Source organism: Eretmochelys imbricata, chromosome 7, assembly GCF_965152235.1.
Source record: "Eretmochelys imbricata isolate rEreImb1 chromosome 7, rEreImb1.hap1, whole genome shotgun sequence".
In the NCBI taxonomy this organism is placed as follows: domain Eukaryota; kingdom Metazoa; phylum Chordata; order Testudines; family Cheloniidae; genus Eretmochelys; species Eretmochelys imbricata.
This window is the reverse complement of record NC_135578.1, coordinates 113,886,680-113,901,186: the sequence shown is the minus strand read 5'-3', so window position 1 is coordinate 113,901,186 and position 14,507 is coordinate 113,886,680. Positions and strand designations below refer to the sequence as shown.

At 43.0% G+C, this 14,507-nt stretch overlaps 2 protein-coding genes across 4 annotated transcripts in view; one reads left to right on the top strand and one right to left on the bottom strand.

Moving 5' to 3' along the window:
- The window catches only part of DCLRE1A (DNA cross-link repair 1A), a 44,603-nt gene extending 41,141 nt beyond the window's left edge, over positions 1-3,462 (bottom strand). Inside the window, exons 1-2 of one of the 3 annotated variants that reach the window (XM_077823109.1) lie at positions 3,443-3,462; positions 1,099-2,298 (exon numbers count right to left, since the gene is read on the bottom strand). In XM_077823109.1, the coding sequence (XP_077679235.1) occupies positions 1,099-1,576 (478 nt within the window). In that variant the 5' untranslated portion in view covers positions 1,577-2,298; positions 3,443-3,462. Of the gene's footprint in view, positions 1-1,098; positions 2,299-2,969; positions 3,036-3,442 lie in introns of those variants that run through there. The other 2 variants (XM_077823110.1, XM_077823107.1) reach the window with 2 other exon arrangements.
- A 434-nt stretch (positions 3,463-3,896) lies between these two features.
- The window catches only part of NHLRC2 (NHL repeat containing 2), a 52,259-nt gene continuing 41,648 nt past the window's right edge, over positions 3,897-14,507 (top strand). The window contains exons 1-2 of the mRNA XM_077823106.1: positions 3,897-4,101; positions 10,727-10,879. Of these exons, the coding sequence (XP_077679232.1) occupies positions 3,936-4,101; positions 10,727-10,879 (319 nt within the window). The 5' untranslated portion in view covers positions 3,897-3,935. The remainder of the gene's footprint in view (positions 4,102-10,726; positions 10,880-14,507) is intronic.

Sequence of the window (14,507 nt, the reverse complement as noted above, 5' to 3'; positions counted from 1 at the left end):
TCAGTAGTTGTCTCTCTTTTTTTGTTTTTTTAACATTGTCACAAAATGTTGAGGTCTATGTCTTACTAACCTAATGCCGTTGAGAATTTTAGGATCAGTGGATAAATCAGTGCTAAACAGCAAGATTCTACAGCTGTTACTTTAAAGCTGGAAATAAGGTGGGAGATATATTTGCCTACAATTAAAACTATAAAAAAACTAAGGGCTAAGGGCTCCATTTTCATAATACAACAGTGACATCAAACATCCCTTCAATAAAAGACAAAGATATAAGAAAAGGGGCAGCCTTTACTTTAAGTTTAAAGTTTCCTGGCTGTGTACTTCCTGTTTTTCAAACAGAAAAAGATATATTAAAATCACAGATTAGGCTCCTGGAAGATTTACAAGGTCTCCACAGACCCAGATCCATGGGTATCATCACATAAAACTGTATGTTAGAGGGTCCCACCCCTCCCAGACTAAAATAAGTCTGTGATCTCTTGTGTTCTTACAGCATACCCAGTCAATATAGGGTTGCTAAAGTACACAGGCCCTGGGACTGAGGTCTGAAGTATATCATCTCCAGACTTTGGTAGACCGAGCATTCAAATCTTGATCTCAGCTTCCAAGTTTTTTAAGTATCGTGGAAAATCTGAAAACAGCGTGGGCCAATGTTCCTCCCCACCCCAAGAAGAGGGGCTGTGTGGCAGAAGGAAGCAAAATATTCATTATGGATTCAGACCTAAGTGTCAGTGGTTTAGATCTCAAACCTGTGAGATGCTGAACAAGCAATACCCTCAAGACCTTCAACTCCTATTTCAACCCAATGAGAGTTGAGTGCAACGCCTCTAAGAGGGAGTCAGCACCTTTAAAGATTGGACCTTCAATCTTTATCAATGCTTCAGAAAAAGAAATCAGACAGCCCCAGATCTGATATGAAAATAATGCTGATAAACAATAACATTGTAATAGTCATTCCAACCATACTATAAATTCTCTCAGATTTCAAACTGATGTGAGGTTCTATACTACTAAATATGACCTAAATTTCAAGCAACTTTCTTTGAATAACCTTTAAAATCTATTTGAATGGGCTATTTCTCCTCACCAGAGCCTTACCTTTTTCAGTGGATCCTTGAGTGTCCAAACATTCAGTAACATGCCACCGTGGTGTCTGGGCTAACAGTAAAGAGAAAGGCATCTGGCAGCTTGGGCAGTATCCATCATAAACTGGCCTTGCATTTGGTGTGGTTTGTTTTTTGTTACAAGTCCTGCTTCGCTTTGTTGGCGTAGTTACACTTTCCTGGGACTGCACAATATGGTCATCTTTAGATAGATTTAAGTTCTGGTCAGGTTTTATAAGTGGTTGAATACTTTTCTGTCTTGGTCCCTGTTCGCTTTTCTTAGACTTGTCCTTGTTTTCAAATACCTTTTTATTATTCCTACCTCCACTTCCTTTTGATTTGCACTTCCCATCATTTGCTTTCTGCATAGATGTAGAGATGTTCACTGAATTATTATTTTGATATAATGACTTTGGTTTCCGAACGGATTTGTACTCCCAAATATCTTCTTCCAACCCGTCATTTTCAGACATGGCAAAATAGCAACAAATCAAATATTTTCCTCAGCTTTAAGCAATAGTATTTCAATGTTCCTAAGTCTGGGGATTGTTCTTTTAATGCTTTTCCTTTTTAATTTCCCTCGACCTGAAGCTGAAAGGCACTTGAACTCCATTTGAAATGTTACATTGGACCACAAACTGGATAGCCATCACAGATGGGTCTGAAAGGCCATGAGCTCTAGTTTTAAAAGAACTCAGGGGAGGGTTGTGTATTTTAATGCTATTGTTAAATGAAATCAAAGTGGATCATAGGTGTACTTATTTGTGGAGGAAGCCATTTGCTGCAGTTACTCTTCTTCCACTGGAGCACTGTAGATAACCACAGCCTCTGGAAAGCAAGGTTAGAGATTGCAAATCCAAATCTGACAGAGACTCCTTCCAGGGCCTTGAGGGCCTGAAAGGTGGGAGCCTGAAAACAAATGAGATTTTAATATGTATGCGGATGCTCACAGAACAAAAAGCAGCATGAGGTGACAGATTGAGCGGCTTTATCGAGCAGATGCAACTCCTGCTGCAGTCAGTGGCAAATCTTCCATTGACTTTAAGGGGACTTGGATTAGGCCCCGCCTTTGGTCCACTCACACGTCACACTTGCAGTCTTCTGCCTCAAAGGCACCCCCGGGCTCAGACTGCCAGCACCTCAGTGGAGGGGTTAAAAACTGACCCAGTGGGAGGAGACCCCTGATCTGGAACACCTAGGATGATCAGATAGCAAGTGTGAAAAATCAGGACACTACTTTTCCTGAGGGGGGATGGGGTGTATCGTTGTATATATAAGGTAAATCCCCTAATCAATGATGGATTAACGCCCAGGCTCATGAGACATGGGCCCAGGGGCCTCAGTCAATTTGAGGGCCTGCACAGGAGCATCAGAACCTGGGTAGAAAGGGGAGGCCATCACACTGGAACTGTGGCCCTGCTCCTCCTTCTTCCCTCCAAGACCCCACCCCCTGGCCAGGCCAGAAACTGGAACCAGGCAGTGGTAAGAGCCACCCAGGGAGCCTGGCCTGCTGTGGGGAGCCCTGGACCCTCCACCTGTCCTGAGCAGGGGCCAGAGTGCCCAAGAGCAGCCCCTGGCCTGTGTACCCACCCCCCGGGCATGCTATTGCCAATGGGACCCAGGGGCAAGGGCTCTGGTCCTGCCTCCTACTCCCTCCCCAGAGCCTGTAGACATGCTCTGTGGGGAAAGGAGGCCCTGCCTGGTTTAGGAGGAGGAGCTGGGGAGCCCCAGGAAGGTCACAGGCAGGGAGAGCTTCTGCAACTACTGGCCTGGCCTCAGCGGCCTCTGCACACCTGAGCTTGCTCAGTGCCTGTGCCCACTCCCGCTGGCAGGCTGCCCCCACCAGCTGCCGTCTGGGCTTTGTACCTGAGGCAGCAACCACGTGTGGCACCGCTCCTCCTGTCGCCTCTGGCCCGAGGCTTGCAACGGGGGGGGGGAAGAGGAATTGCCCCCCCCCACTATTCCCATGCCACCACGGCACCGTGCATGCCTGAGGCTACTACGTCCATGTTAAAGAATGGGCGGGCACGGCCCCCTTGGGCCTCCCCCCAGCTCTGGGCCCCCTTGGGCCTCCCCCCAGGGTGTGCGGGACCCAACTGTTCTTGGAGCCCAAGGGCCCCAATAAATCTTCATCCACCTCCGCCCCTGATGGCGGGATACCTAGTGCCCCTGGGCACAGCCCCTCCGCTCACTGCTTAACCCACTTCTACGGGAGCAGCCGCCCCACTGCCACAGGGGCCGGAGCCGGGGCAGCAGGGGTCTTGTCCCGGGAGGGACCAATCCCCGTCCCGCTCCCACCCGGACCAGCCCCCTCCTCTACCACACCCGCCGCAACAGACCTTCCACTCCCTCCCGGCAGCATCGCCCTATCCGCTGCCGCATATTCCATTCCACTGTGTAGCTCCACTTTCCGCCTCTCCCAAAGGGAAGAGGGACTCAATAATAATAGTCGAGGTTGTTTTAATCCTTTGAGTTTTTCAGGTCGCTCCCATCATTTTTTTTTTTTTTCAATAACTGGCTGACCAAATGTGCTGCGTCGAATCTGCTGAGCCGAAACTACCACTGGGATTTTTTTGTGTTTGTTTGACGAATATGCTACTGGGAATATGAAGGGTGTTTTTAATCTTTTCAAAAATTAAACGTTTGTTTTGCTTTAAAAATATAGGACCTTTTTATTATTTTAAATTAGTGATTTTTAAAAAGAAACATCTCCCGTTTGTTGTTGTTCCTATCGTTCGAAGAAATGGAAGGTGTGGGTGTCGAATACGCTGAGAGAAAAAGGCAGTTCAGTAAACAGTGTCTGTCGTTACACCGGCCAGGCAGGGAGACAACATGGCGGCGGGTGGCGGCCTCCCTGGGCTCCTGCCTGCCCAGACCCAGCTGGAGTATGCCTTGCTGGACGCCCTGACCCCTCAAGAGAAGGACAACCTGGTCTACCAGTACCTGAGGAAGGTGGACAGCTGGGAGCAGGACCTCAGGGTCCCCGACTTTGGAGGAGGTGGGTGATAGGCGAGGGCTGGGGGCTGGTGCCACGGTGAAGCCGCTGACGTCGGACTGCGAGGCGGTGAGGTGGCGCCCTACTATAGCGCGACACCGGCATGCCGCTCTGGGTTGTTGTCACCTCCCTCCGCGTCCCCCCAGATGGCCTCTGGCACTTGCCGCCAAGGCCCTAGGAATCGCACCCAGAGAGTTGGGCTGGTGTAAGAAAATCAATTGCCATGATTCATTTTCTGGGTGTACAGGACTGGGAGATGATAAGCCCTGAGTTCTAATCCCACTCCTTTCTGTAAAAAGAAAAGGAGGACTTGTGGCACCTTAGAGACTAACAAATGTATTTGAGCATAAGCTTTCGTGAGCTACAGCTCACTTCATCGGATTTATGCTCAAATACATATGTTAGTCTCTAAGGTGCCACAAGTCCTCCTCTTCTTTTTGCAGATACAGACTAACACGGCTGCTACTAACACTCCTTTCTGTACGCTCCAGGAGGCGGGTGGTCTGTGAGCATGAGAGGCACAGGACTGGATGACAGGAAGCTCTGAGTAGTCATCACTCTTTTCTCTCCATCTAGTTATCTGCCTTTTTTCCTGATCATGAGCAGTTAGGTTAACGTTGTGGCCTCTGTTTTCCTAGTTGTAGAATAAAGACAAGTCTCCAAGAATAAAAAGTTAAGCAAACACAATGGCACTGCCTTGAGATAAAAATGCACCAGACTTCAGTGTTGCTAGCTCTCACAATTTTATTGTCAGTATTTCAGTGTTTGGTGTTTTTCTTTAAGCCCTAGCTGCTGGAATCAGGTATTAATTGGGAATCTTAGATTTTCTTTAAAAAAGTATGAAAAAAAAATTCACCCTCGTGGTTGCAAGAAATGTGAACCAAAGGCTCCAGTCAAAAGGTAAATAAACAGAACACCGTTAAAAATTATTTTTAGCCAATCTCATGGTTTTGGAGGGGAGGGATCTGCCCCGTTATTTTTCATGCTGGGGTTTGGTTAGCAGTTCTGTTATCTGGTGCATTGTAGTAAACACACGGGGAGGTGTAAACACAGTGTCCTTGACTTAATAGCAGTCAAGAAATAGTAGGGTAAGTAGTATAATTATCCTCATGTGGGAATACAACCCAGCAGGCTGGGTGTAAAATCCATTGCTCTAATCACTTGTTGTAACTTTTTTATTAATTCAAATAAATGTTTATTACCTTTTTTTTGACACTTGTATATCTTCAGAGACAAAGTGTAAAAAAAGATGGAATTAAAATGTTTTTAGTGATATTCATGTCTTTGATACTGAAGACTTAAACTTCAGTAAAATAGTAAGTGTTAAATATTGTAGCAAGAAAGACACTTATCTGTTAAATTGTTTTTCTCCCTTTCCAGGATCCCCACTGAGCTTCTCTCTAAATGCCCCACTTTGTGTTATTGCCATTCCGGCCAAAAAGAAAGCAGCTCCAAGTTTTCAAACTGTGGTGAAACAAATTAAAAATTGTAGCCTTGGTTGTTTGCAAGACAGCAGATCTTGAAACATCTCTTCAAATCTTTACTTATCCATTTGCTTGTAACAAGTACTAATGGCTGGGTAAAATATCATTAGAGCAGTGATACTCAGACTGGGGCTTGCGAGCCACAAATGCCTATTTATTGCAGCACATAATATTAAAACACTGTGTTATTTAATTATTAACCAATCTAAGTTATTAACGGGCAGGATGTTTTTACTATGTTTATTAACCAATTCTAGCTGATAAAATAATAATAGTTGGCCAGTCATTTTGCTGTGAGAATAATATATGAAAACTAAATATTTTCCCTGTCATACCATTTAAATATGACTATATAGTACTATAGTAAATGAAACCATGAATTCACACTACTGTGGCTCTTTTGAGTAACGTTGATTGCTAATTTGGCTCCTGAAACACTGCAGTAGAATTTTCGTCATTATGGTAAGGATCAGCAAGTAGCTCTTGCGTGTGGGCTAATAATTTTTCAAATCCTTTTGGAAAACTGCCTATGCTCGTCCCTAAATATCCTTTGGCTGACTTAAGATAATATTAATAGCCACATAATAGTATTGTTCGCTAACCAGAAAACTGTTGGAGCTTCTTTGACTTTTATTATTTTGCATAAAAAACATACGAACGGCATTACTGGGTCAGACCAAAGGTCCACATAGCCCAGTATCCTGTCTACTGACAGTGGCCAATGCCAGATGTTTCAGGGGGAATGAACAGAACAGGACAATTATCGAGTGATGGATCCCCTGCTGTCCAGTCCCAGCATCTGGCAGTCAGAGGCTTAGCCATCTTGGCTAATTGCAATTAATGGACCTACCCCCACGAATTTACCCAATTTTTTTTTTAATCCCATTTTACTTCTGGCATTCACAACATCTGGCAACGAGTTCCACTGATTGACTGGGATTTGTATGAAGAAGTACTTCCGTTTGTTTATTTTAAACCTGCTCCCTATTAACTTCATTGGCTGAACCCTTGTTCTTGTGCTACATGAAGAGATAAATAACACTTCCTTATTCACTTTCTCCACACCATTCATGATTTTATAGACTTTTATCCTATCCCACCTTAGTAATCTCTTTTCCAGGCTGAACAGTCCTAGTCTTTTTAATCTCTCTTCACGTGGAAGCTGTTCCATGCCCCTAATTTTTTTTTAAACCCTTCTCTGTTCCTTTTCCAATTCTAATGTATTTTTTTGAGATGTAGCAACCAGAATTGGATGCAGTATTCAAGGTGTGGGCATACCATGGATTTATATTGGTATTTGTTTTATTTTTCTATCCCTTTCCTAATGGTTCCTAACATTCCATTAGCTTTTTTGACTGCTGCTGCACACTGACCAAATGTTTTCAGAGAAGTAGCCACAGTGATTCCAAGATTTCTTTCTTGAGTGGTAACAGCTAATTTAGATGCCATCATTTTATTTTGTATGTATAGTTGGAATTATGTTTTCCAGTGTGCATTACTTTGCATTTATCAACATTGAATTTTATCTGCCATTTTGTTGCCCAATCACCCAGTTTTGTGAGATCCCTTTGTAACTCCTCGCAGTCTGGTTTGGACTTAAGTATCTTGAGTAATTTTGTACCATCTGCAAATTTTGTCACCTCACTGTTTTCCCCTTTTTCTAGATCATTTAAGAATATGTTGAACAGCCTGGGTCCTAGTACAGATCCTTGGGGGACCCTGTCATTTACCTCTCTTCATTCTGAAAACTGACCATTTATTCCTGACAGTTTATTCCGACCATTTATGTTTCTTATGTTAATATTGTTCACTTGATTTACTGCTAGTGATAAAGTCAAGGGAAGTTCTATGAGTAAACATTATATTTGAAATAGTATAATGGACAGACAACCTTCCTTTATTAGGTTAAATTCTTTTAATGTCAAAAAGTATCTAAAAGAATATGGTCCAGATCCCGAGCTGTTGTAAATTGGAGTATGGAGCTACCTCAAGCCAGGAAACTGTTGGAGCTTCTTTGACTTTTATTCTGCATATCTACACTAGGAGTATTTGGGCTCCTAAGCAATTGAAAAATGCTACTGCTTCTTAAATGCAAAGCTAGAATTTATTAATTATTTAACAGGGTACCTTAAACAAATAACTTCACCACAACTACTTGGCATTATACAGACTTCCAGGCTTGTTCTTTCCCACATAAATACTGTAATTTTTCTATAATAGATTTAAGGACTGCTTCAGGATTTTTCCCAAACCCTAAAGGATGATGTCCCATTTCTGCCCTGATACGCTATTTACAGTATTTAAATGAAAACCTCTTCATGCGTATCCATCTAATACTAAAATAAAGCAAAATTATTTACTTTGATCTCCATGGCAGATGTTCAAGATACCACTATTGTCAATGGGAACGCTCATGTAGTGAGAGCGAATGGTCAAACCATCTTTTGTTCAGTTTTGAGAGAAGAATTTTGTCATGTGTAATTTAAACTACAATTGTAGGTTGTTTTTTCCTCTCCAGTTTCCACATTTTTCCTCCTGTTGTATGTGTGGAGACAGTTTGACAGATTATCCCCAGCCTTTCCTAGATCTTAAGCTACTTTAAAAGAAAATAAGAATAAAGACGTTTATTAGCAGTTTCATTATTTATGAAAAGACCTGTCTGTTTTTGTCTCCAGTATATCTGATACCGTACTCATACTTTGTCCTTGTTGATCACTGTGACCACCTCATTGAATCTTTCCTGAGCTTCCCCTGTTACATTGCATCAAGTTCTTGTTCTCAATTTTAAGACCGTTCACCACTCTTCCTCTCCCTACTTGTCTTCTTTGATCTTTTTTATGTTCTTTACACTCCACATACCAAGTCAGTGATACCAGCCTCACATGCTGGAGTCTTAAATATTGCAAGAGGGTTTACCTACACAGAGCCATACTGACTCAGGCCGGGGGTTGGGGTGTGCGTGTGGGGTCTAGGAAGGAGTTTGGGTGCAGGAGGGGACTCAGGGCTGGGGCTAGGGATTGGCGTACGGGGGGGGGGTGTTTGGGGTGCAGGCTCAAGGAGGGGGTTCCAATCTGGGGTTGGGGTGCAGGAGAAGGTTCAGGGTGCAGACTCTGGCCAGGCGGCATTTACCTTAGGTGGCTTCCAGTTGGCGATGGAGCGGGGCTAAGGCAGGCTCCCTGCCTGCCCTGGCTCCATGCCACTCCAGGAAGCGGCTAGCATTTCCAGCCCCTTCGTGGAGCCGTGCTGCCTGCCCCCACAGGCACTGCCCCTGCAGGCGCCGCCCCCGCAGCTCCCATGGACTGCGGTTCCTGGCCAGTGGGAGCTGGCGCTGGGGGCAGAGTCAGCACGCGACACTTCCCTGATCGCACCTGCGCCTAGGCGCCGGAGGGACATGCCAGCTGCTTCCGGGGAGCTGTGTGGAGCTGGCAGGGAGCCTGTCTTGCCTCTGCTGCGCCATCGACAGAACTTTTAATGGCTTGGTCAGCGGTGCTGACCTGAGCTATCAGGGTCCCCTTTCGACTGGAACCGGATGCCTGGCAACCTTACCATATGGAGCAGTTTGCCGGGTTGAGGCCTAAATGTATAAAATTCAAAAAGCAGCATTGGATAGGTTAAAATGAAAGTATCCATCATGGGAGTGCATTTGATTTGTGACTAATGAGGCAATATGAGCTGCTAGCTAGATTTAGGATTCTTGGATTCCATTCTCAGTTCTGCCACTTATGTGCAAGCTCACCTTGGGCTGGTCACTGATAGGTTAATCCTGCTCCCCTGTGCTTTTTGTCAGGGCCTGAAAAGCAGCACAAATAAATAGCAAATGTTTTCTATTCCCTGCATATTTGTATCCAGCTCATGAAAGATACTTTAACTCCAGTAAGAGAAGTACTCCATAAAGTATAAATCCATAACTCCATAAAGTATAAATCTCATTCTGTTGTGGTTTTTAATAATTGATGGTCTGGTAGTGTAAATAGACTCTTCTTAGCTTATGTGAATAAGTGCCATTAACGTTACCAGTGCTGTAAATATGTAGCTAAGGCCCAGTCCTCTTAGTGAAGGAAAAGGCATAACTCCTATTGACTTCAATAGCAGGATTGTCCCGGAGCCTATGGGCTGATGAGAGTCTAGTCTGTTGAAATAGTCATAAAATGGAATTTTCAGAAGTGCCTAAGTGGCTTGGGAGCACAAGTCTCATTCAAAAATATAATAACATTTATTGTCCTAAATCACCTAAGCTCTTTTGAAAATCCCACCCATATGTTGATCTTTAGTATTTTCAGAAGAAGTGTTTTCTACTGTTTAAAGCATATGATTGTGAGATAGTGCTAACGAGATAATTCGATTAAAAATCCTATCCCCCACTTGGTAAGGCAACTCCCTTTTCATGTACTGTGTATATATATCTGCCTACTGTATTTTCCACTCCATGCATCTGATGAAATGCGTTTTAGCACACGAAAGCTTGTGCCCAAATAAATTGGTTAGTCTCTAAGGTGCCACAAGTACTCTTCGTTGTTTTTGCTGATACAGACTAACGTGGCTACCACTCTGATTCCTAGCTTTGTTACTGACTTCCCATCTGTCCTTGGGAAGTCACTTCTTATTGGAATAGTAGTTTTTGTTATTGAAAATTAGTAAGTAAACAGATATTTGTAGCTGTCGTTTAATATTGTTACAGTAAAATTTAAGGGGAACAAAAACAGAAACATAGCACAGGTTATTGAAATATTCTTTCAGTAGGAGATTTTACATCTTTATAAGTCATTAACAACAAAGTTCAGCAGGTATTTAATTTACTAACATCAGTTATTTCTAAATATCTGTTCATTGCATCTTTCTCATGTGGTTGCGTTTTGGAGATCATATTTTCTGAACAGAACAAATGTTTCTAAGGTTTATCTGTGAATTATCATTAGCCTAAGTTAGATTTCTAACTGTACACTAATGTTCCTTTAAAATAATTAATTATGAAGAATTACAGATCATAAAAACACATTTACCATCTGTAAGATTTTTGGCTTGCCTTCCTGTTTGCATAGAAAGTTATGTTTTATATTGTACTGAAGTGTACCAACAATGTTGAACGCTGTCATCTGTTCTTTCATTCTTTAATTAACTGAGTACCTCTGTTTTCTAAATTCCAGATTTAGAGTGGGTGAACACTGACGGTCCCATTTCTCTGTACAAAGACCTTTGCGGAAAAGTGGTGGTTTTGGATTTCTTCACTTACTGCTGCATCAACTGCATACACCTGCTGCCTGACCTCCATGCCTTAGAGCACAAGTACTGTGATAAAGGTATCAGTGCTTTAGTTTGCTTGGAATAGAATTTCTTAGCAATGTCACAGGTGGAGTAGCTGAGTCACTTTGTTGCTGGTTACTAAACACTTGGCAAGACTTCAGTGGTGTCTAAAAGTACCTTCTAATCTATGGTAGCCTGAAAAAAGGACGACTGTATGTACTCCCACAGCACTTCTGAAAGGTGTTACATTTGGCAGTTGTTGCACCTGTGAATTTAGAAAAGCGATATTAATACGTAAAAGTCCAGGTCTGCTACTCTCATAAATAGGGCTGTTTGCAGAGTAAGGTACTACTCAATGTGAGTAAGGGTGCAAGAACCGGGCCCTGAATTTCTAGACATATGTGTTCCGCTGAATTTGCTTTCAAGGCTTGATAGGTTAAAAAAAAAAATCTGATTTTAAGTAGGTGAGGTTCCCTACCTGCTCTGATCAGAGTATATGTACTTTGTGGATGATCTATACTTACACCATTCCTGGGGTTTGGTTTTATTAGTGACTGCAATAACAACAAAACAGAAACCTGAGCTAAAGCTTTTTCCCAAATTTGGCTGTTCCTACAGTTTTTCCTGTAGGACCTCCTCTCCTCCACTCCTACTCTTCTTTGATCCAGAGACGCATTTCATCTCTTCCTCCTTAAATTCTGGTTGGAGAGAAAATCTGCCTACTATCTTTCTTGACTAGGGTAGACAGGTAATATCTTTTACAGGACCAACTTCTGTTTGGTGGGAGAGTCAAGCTTTCGAGCTACATAGATGGGTAGTAATTGCCCTCCATCTTTAAGCAAAATTCTGATCTCCTGACATCAGGATGAGTCAGAAGAGGAGAATTGCATTCTTACGCAAACTCCTAAATGCTTCTAACCTGTGATGGACACTTTTTATGACATATTGGAAAGGTATTTTCTTCTGATGAGATGAGGAGGATTGAAACTAATTTCATTCTTCAACTCTTTGTTACAAACTATGATGATTTACCTCCCATGCACCTCTCTTATTAGTTATCTTGTTGATACTTAACTTTATTGCATTGTTCACTTCAGTTAGAGTACTAAAACTTAGCTAGTCTTGCATAAAGTACTGTTGTTTATATGCTGTAATAAATACACATAGCTCTTTTCAGAAGACTTAAAAAGAGAAGTTCCCTGCCCTGAAGAATTTATAGCTTATTTCAGAGAAATACAATACTTGGTACAATGGTAGAGATGCAAGAAGTTGTGGAGAAGTTGCCAGTGAGGAAATACTGTAACTGCAATTTGTGAGAGAAGCTAACTTTAGGTGGGACGGGGAAGTGATTGACACGCAGAAAATGGGCTGTTCTGGAGTGGCAGGAAAGGTTTAAGCAAAAAGTGCTGTTTAAGGTGGCACTGGTATTTCTGTGAATAGTATATCTTTTCTTCTTCTGCTTCTAGCCTTAGTCTTATCTATATGGCATTGACTCTTCGAGTTCCACTCCATTCCAGTCTGTCTTGAAGCAGTTCCTTGGAAACTCTGAAGCTAATCAAATAATTTTGAATGAAATCCATCCATCTAGTTTTTGTCTTCAACTCTTCTGTTACCCTCCACTCCTAAGTTGAACACCCTGTTTCCTATGTATTCTTCCGATCTTCTTTTCACATGCCTAAAACATCTAAGCTTTTCTATAACTGATACCACCTTCACACTTGCCCTAATTCAATCATTCTGAATATGATCCATCCTTGTAACTCCAAGCATCCATCTTTATTTCCACTGTATTCAAGCTCTGCTCCTGTCTCTTCCTCAGTGCATTCAGAGCCATTCAAAAGTGCAGGCTTAATTAGAATCATAGAATATCAGGGTTGGAAGGGACCTCAGGAGGTCACCTAGTCCAACCCCCTGCTCAAAGCAGGTCCAATCCCCAATTAAATCATTGTCAAGCCTGACCTTAAAAACTTCTAAGGAAGGAGATTCTACCACCTCCTTAGGTAACGCATTCCAGTGTTTCACCACCCTCCTAGTGAAAAAGTTTTTCCTAATATCCAACCTAAACCTCCCCCACTGCAACTTGAGACCATTACTCCTTGTCCTGTCCTCTTCTACCACTGAGAATAGTCTAAAACCATCCTCTTTGGAACCACCTCTCAGGTAGTTGAAAGCAGCTATCAAATCCCCCCTCATTCTTCTCTTCTGCAGACTAAACAATCCCAGTTCCGTCAGCCTCTCCTCATAAGTCATGTGTTCCAGACCCCTAATCATTTTTGTTGCCCTTCGCTGGACTCTCTCCAATTTATCCACATCCTTCTTGTAGTGTGGGGCCCATAACTGGACACAGTACTCCAGATGAGGCCTCACCAATGCCGAATAGAGGGGGATGATCACGTCCCTCGATCTGCTTGCTATGCCCCTACTTATACATCCCAAAATGCCATTGGCCTTCTTGGCAACAAGGGCACGCTGCTGACTCATATCCAGCTTCTCGTCCACTGTCACCCCTAGGTCCTTTTCCGCAGAACTGCTGCCTAGCCATTCGGTCCCTAGTCTGTAGCTATGCATTGGGTTCTTCCGTCCTAAGTGCAGGACCCTGCACTTATCCTTATTGAACCTCATCAGATTTCTTTTGGCCCAATCCTCCAATTTGTCTAGGTCCCTCTGTATCCTATCCCTGCCCTCCAGCGTATCTACCACTCCTCCTAGTTTAGTATCATCCGCAAATTTGCTGAGAGTGCAATCCACACCATCCTCCAGATCATTTATGAAGATATTGAACAAAACCGGCCCCAGGACCAACCCCTGGGGCACTCCACTTGACACCAGCTGCCAACTAGACATGGAGCCATTGATCACTACCCGTTGAGCCCGACAATCTAGCCAACTTTCTACCCACCTTATAGTGCATTCATCCAGCCCATACTTCTTTAACTTGCTGACAAGAATTAGCGTCTTGTAGACCTGACTTTTCAATTGACAGGCATTCTTTATTGCAGATCACTTCTCTCCATTTAGTCCACGTCTTTCCTATTCTGATTATTATAAGTTCGTTGTTGAGTTCACCATTATCCTGTACTCTTGAAGCTAGGTGCTTGTACTGCTGTACCTTTGTTAGAGCCTGACCTCCCCAGACTTAGTCTCATTGTCTTCTTGCAAGGTATCATGGGATCTACAGACCATATATTCTCTTTTATTTATGCTGATTTTCGTGCCATGTGTGCCCTTGGTTTTCTTTCAGTCTCCCACTTCCTCTTTGCTCTTCTCCATGAACACTACATCATCTGCAAAAAGCATGCACCAAGGTGCCGCTCTCTGAATGTTTTCTGTAAGTGCATCAGGCATCAATGTGAATAAAAGAGGGCTTAAGTTCCGAGCCTTGATGTTCTCTGACTCTTATTAGAAACTGTTTACTTTGTCTTCTCACTGTGGTAGCAGCACCCCCAGACATGTTCTGGAAGAGTCTGATGCATCCTTCATGTATCTATTTCATTCTAATGCGTCACTGGGATGACTTCTCTCAGAACGTGGTCCTAAGCCTTATCAAGTTCAGTGAATGCCGTGTGCAGCGTTTTCTCTTCTCTCCATATTTTTCCACAAGCAGTCTTATTGCAAAGATAGCATCTAGTGTTGACTGTCCTGACATGAGTCAAATCTGATTGTCCTGACCTCTACTGCTCTTTG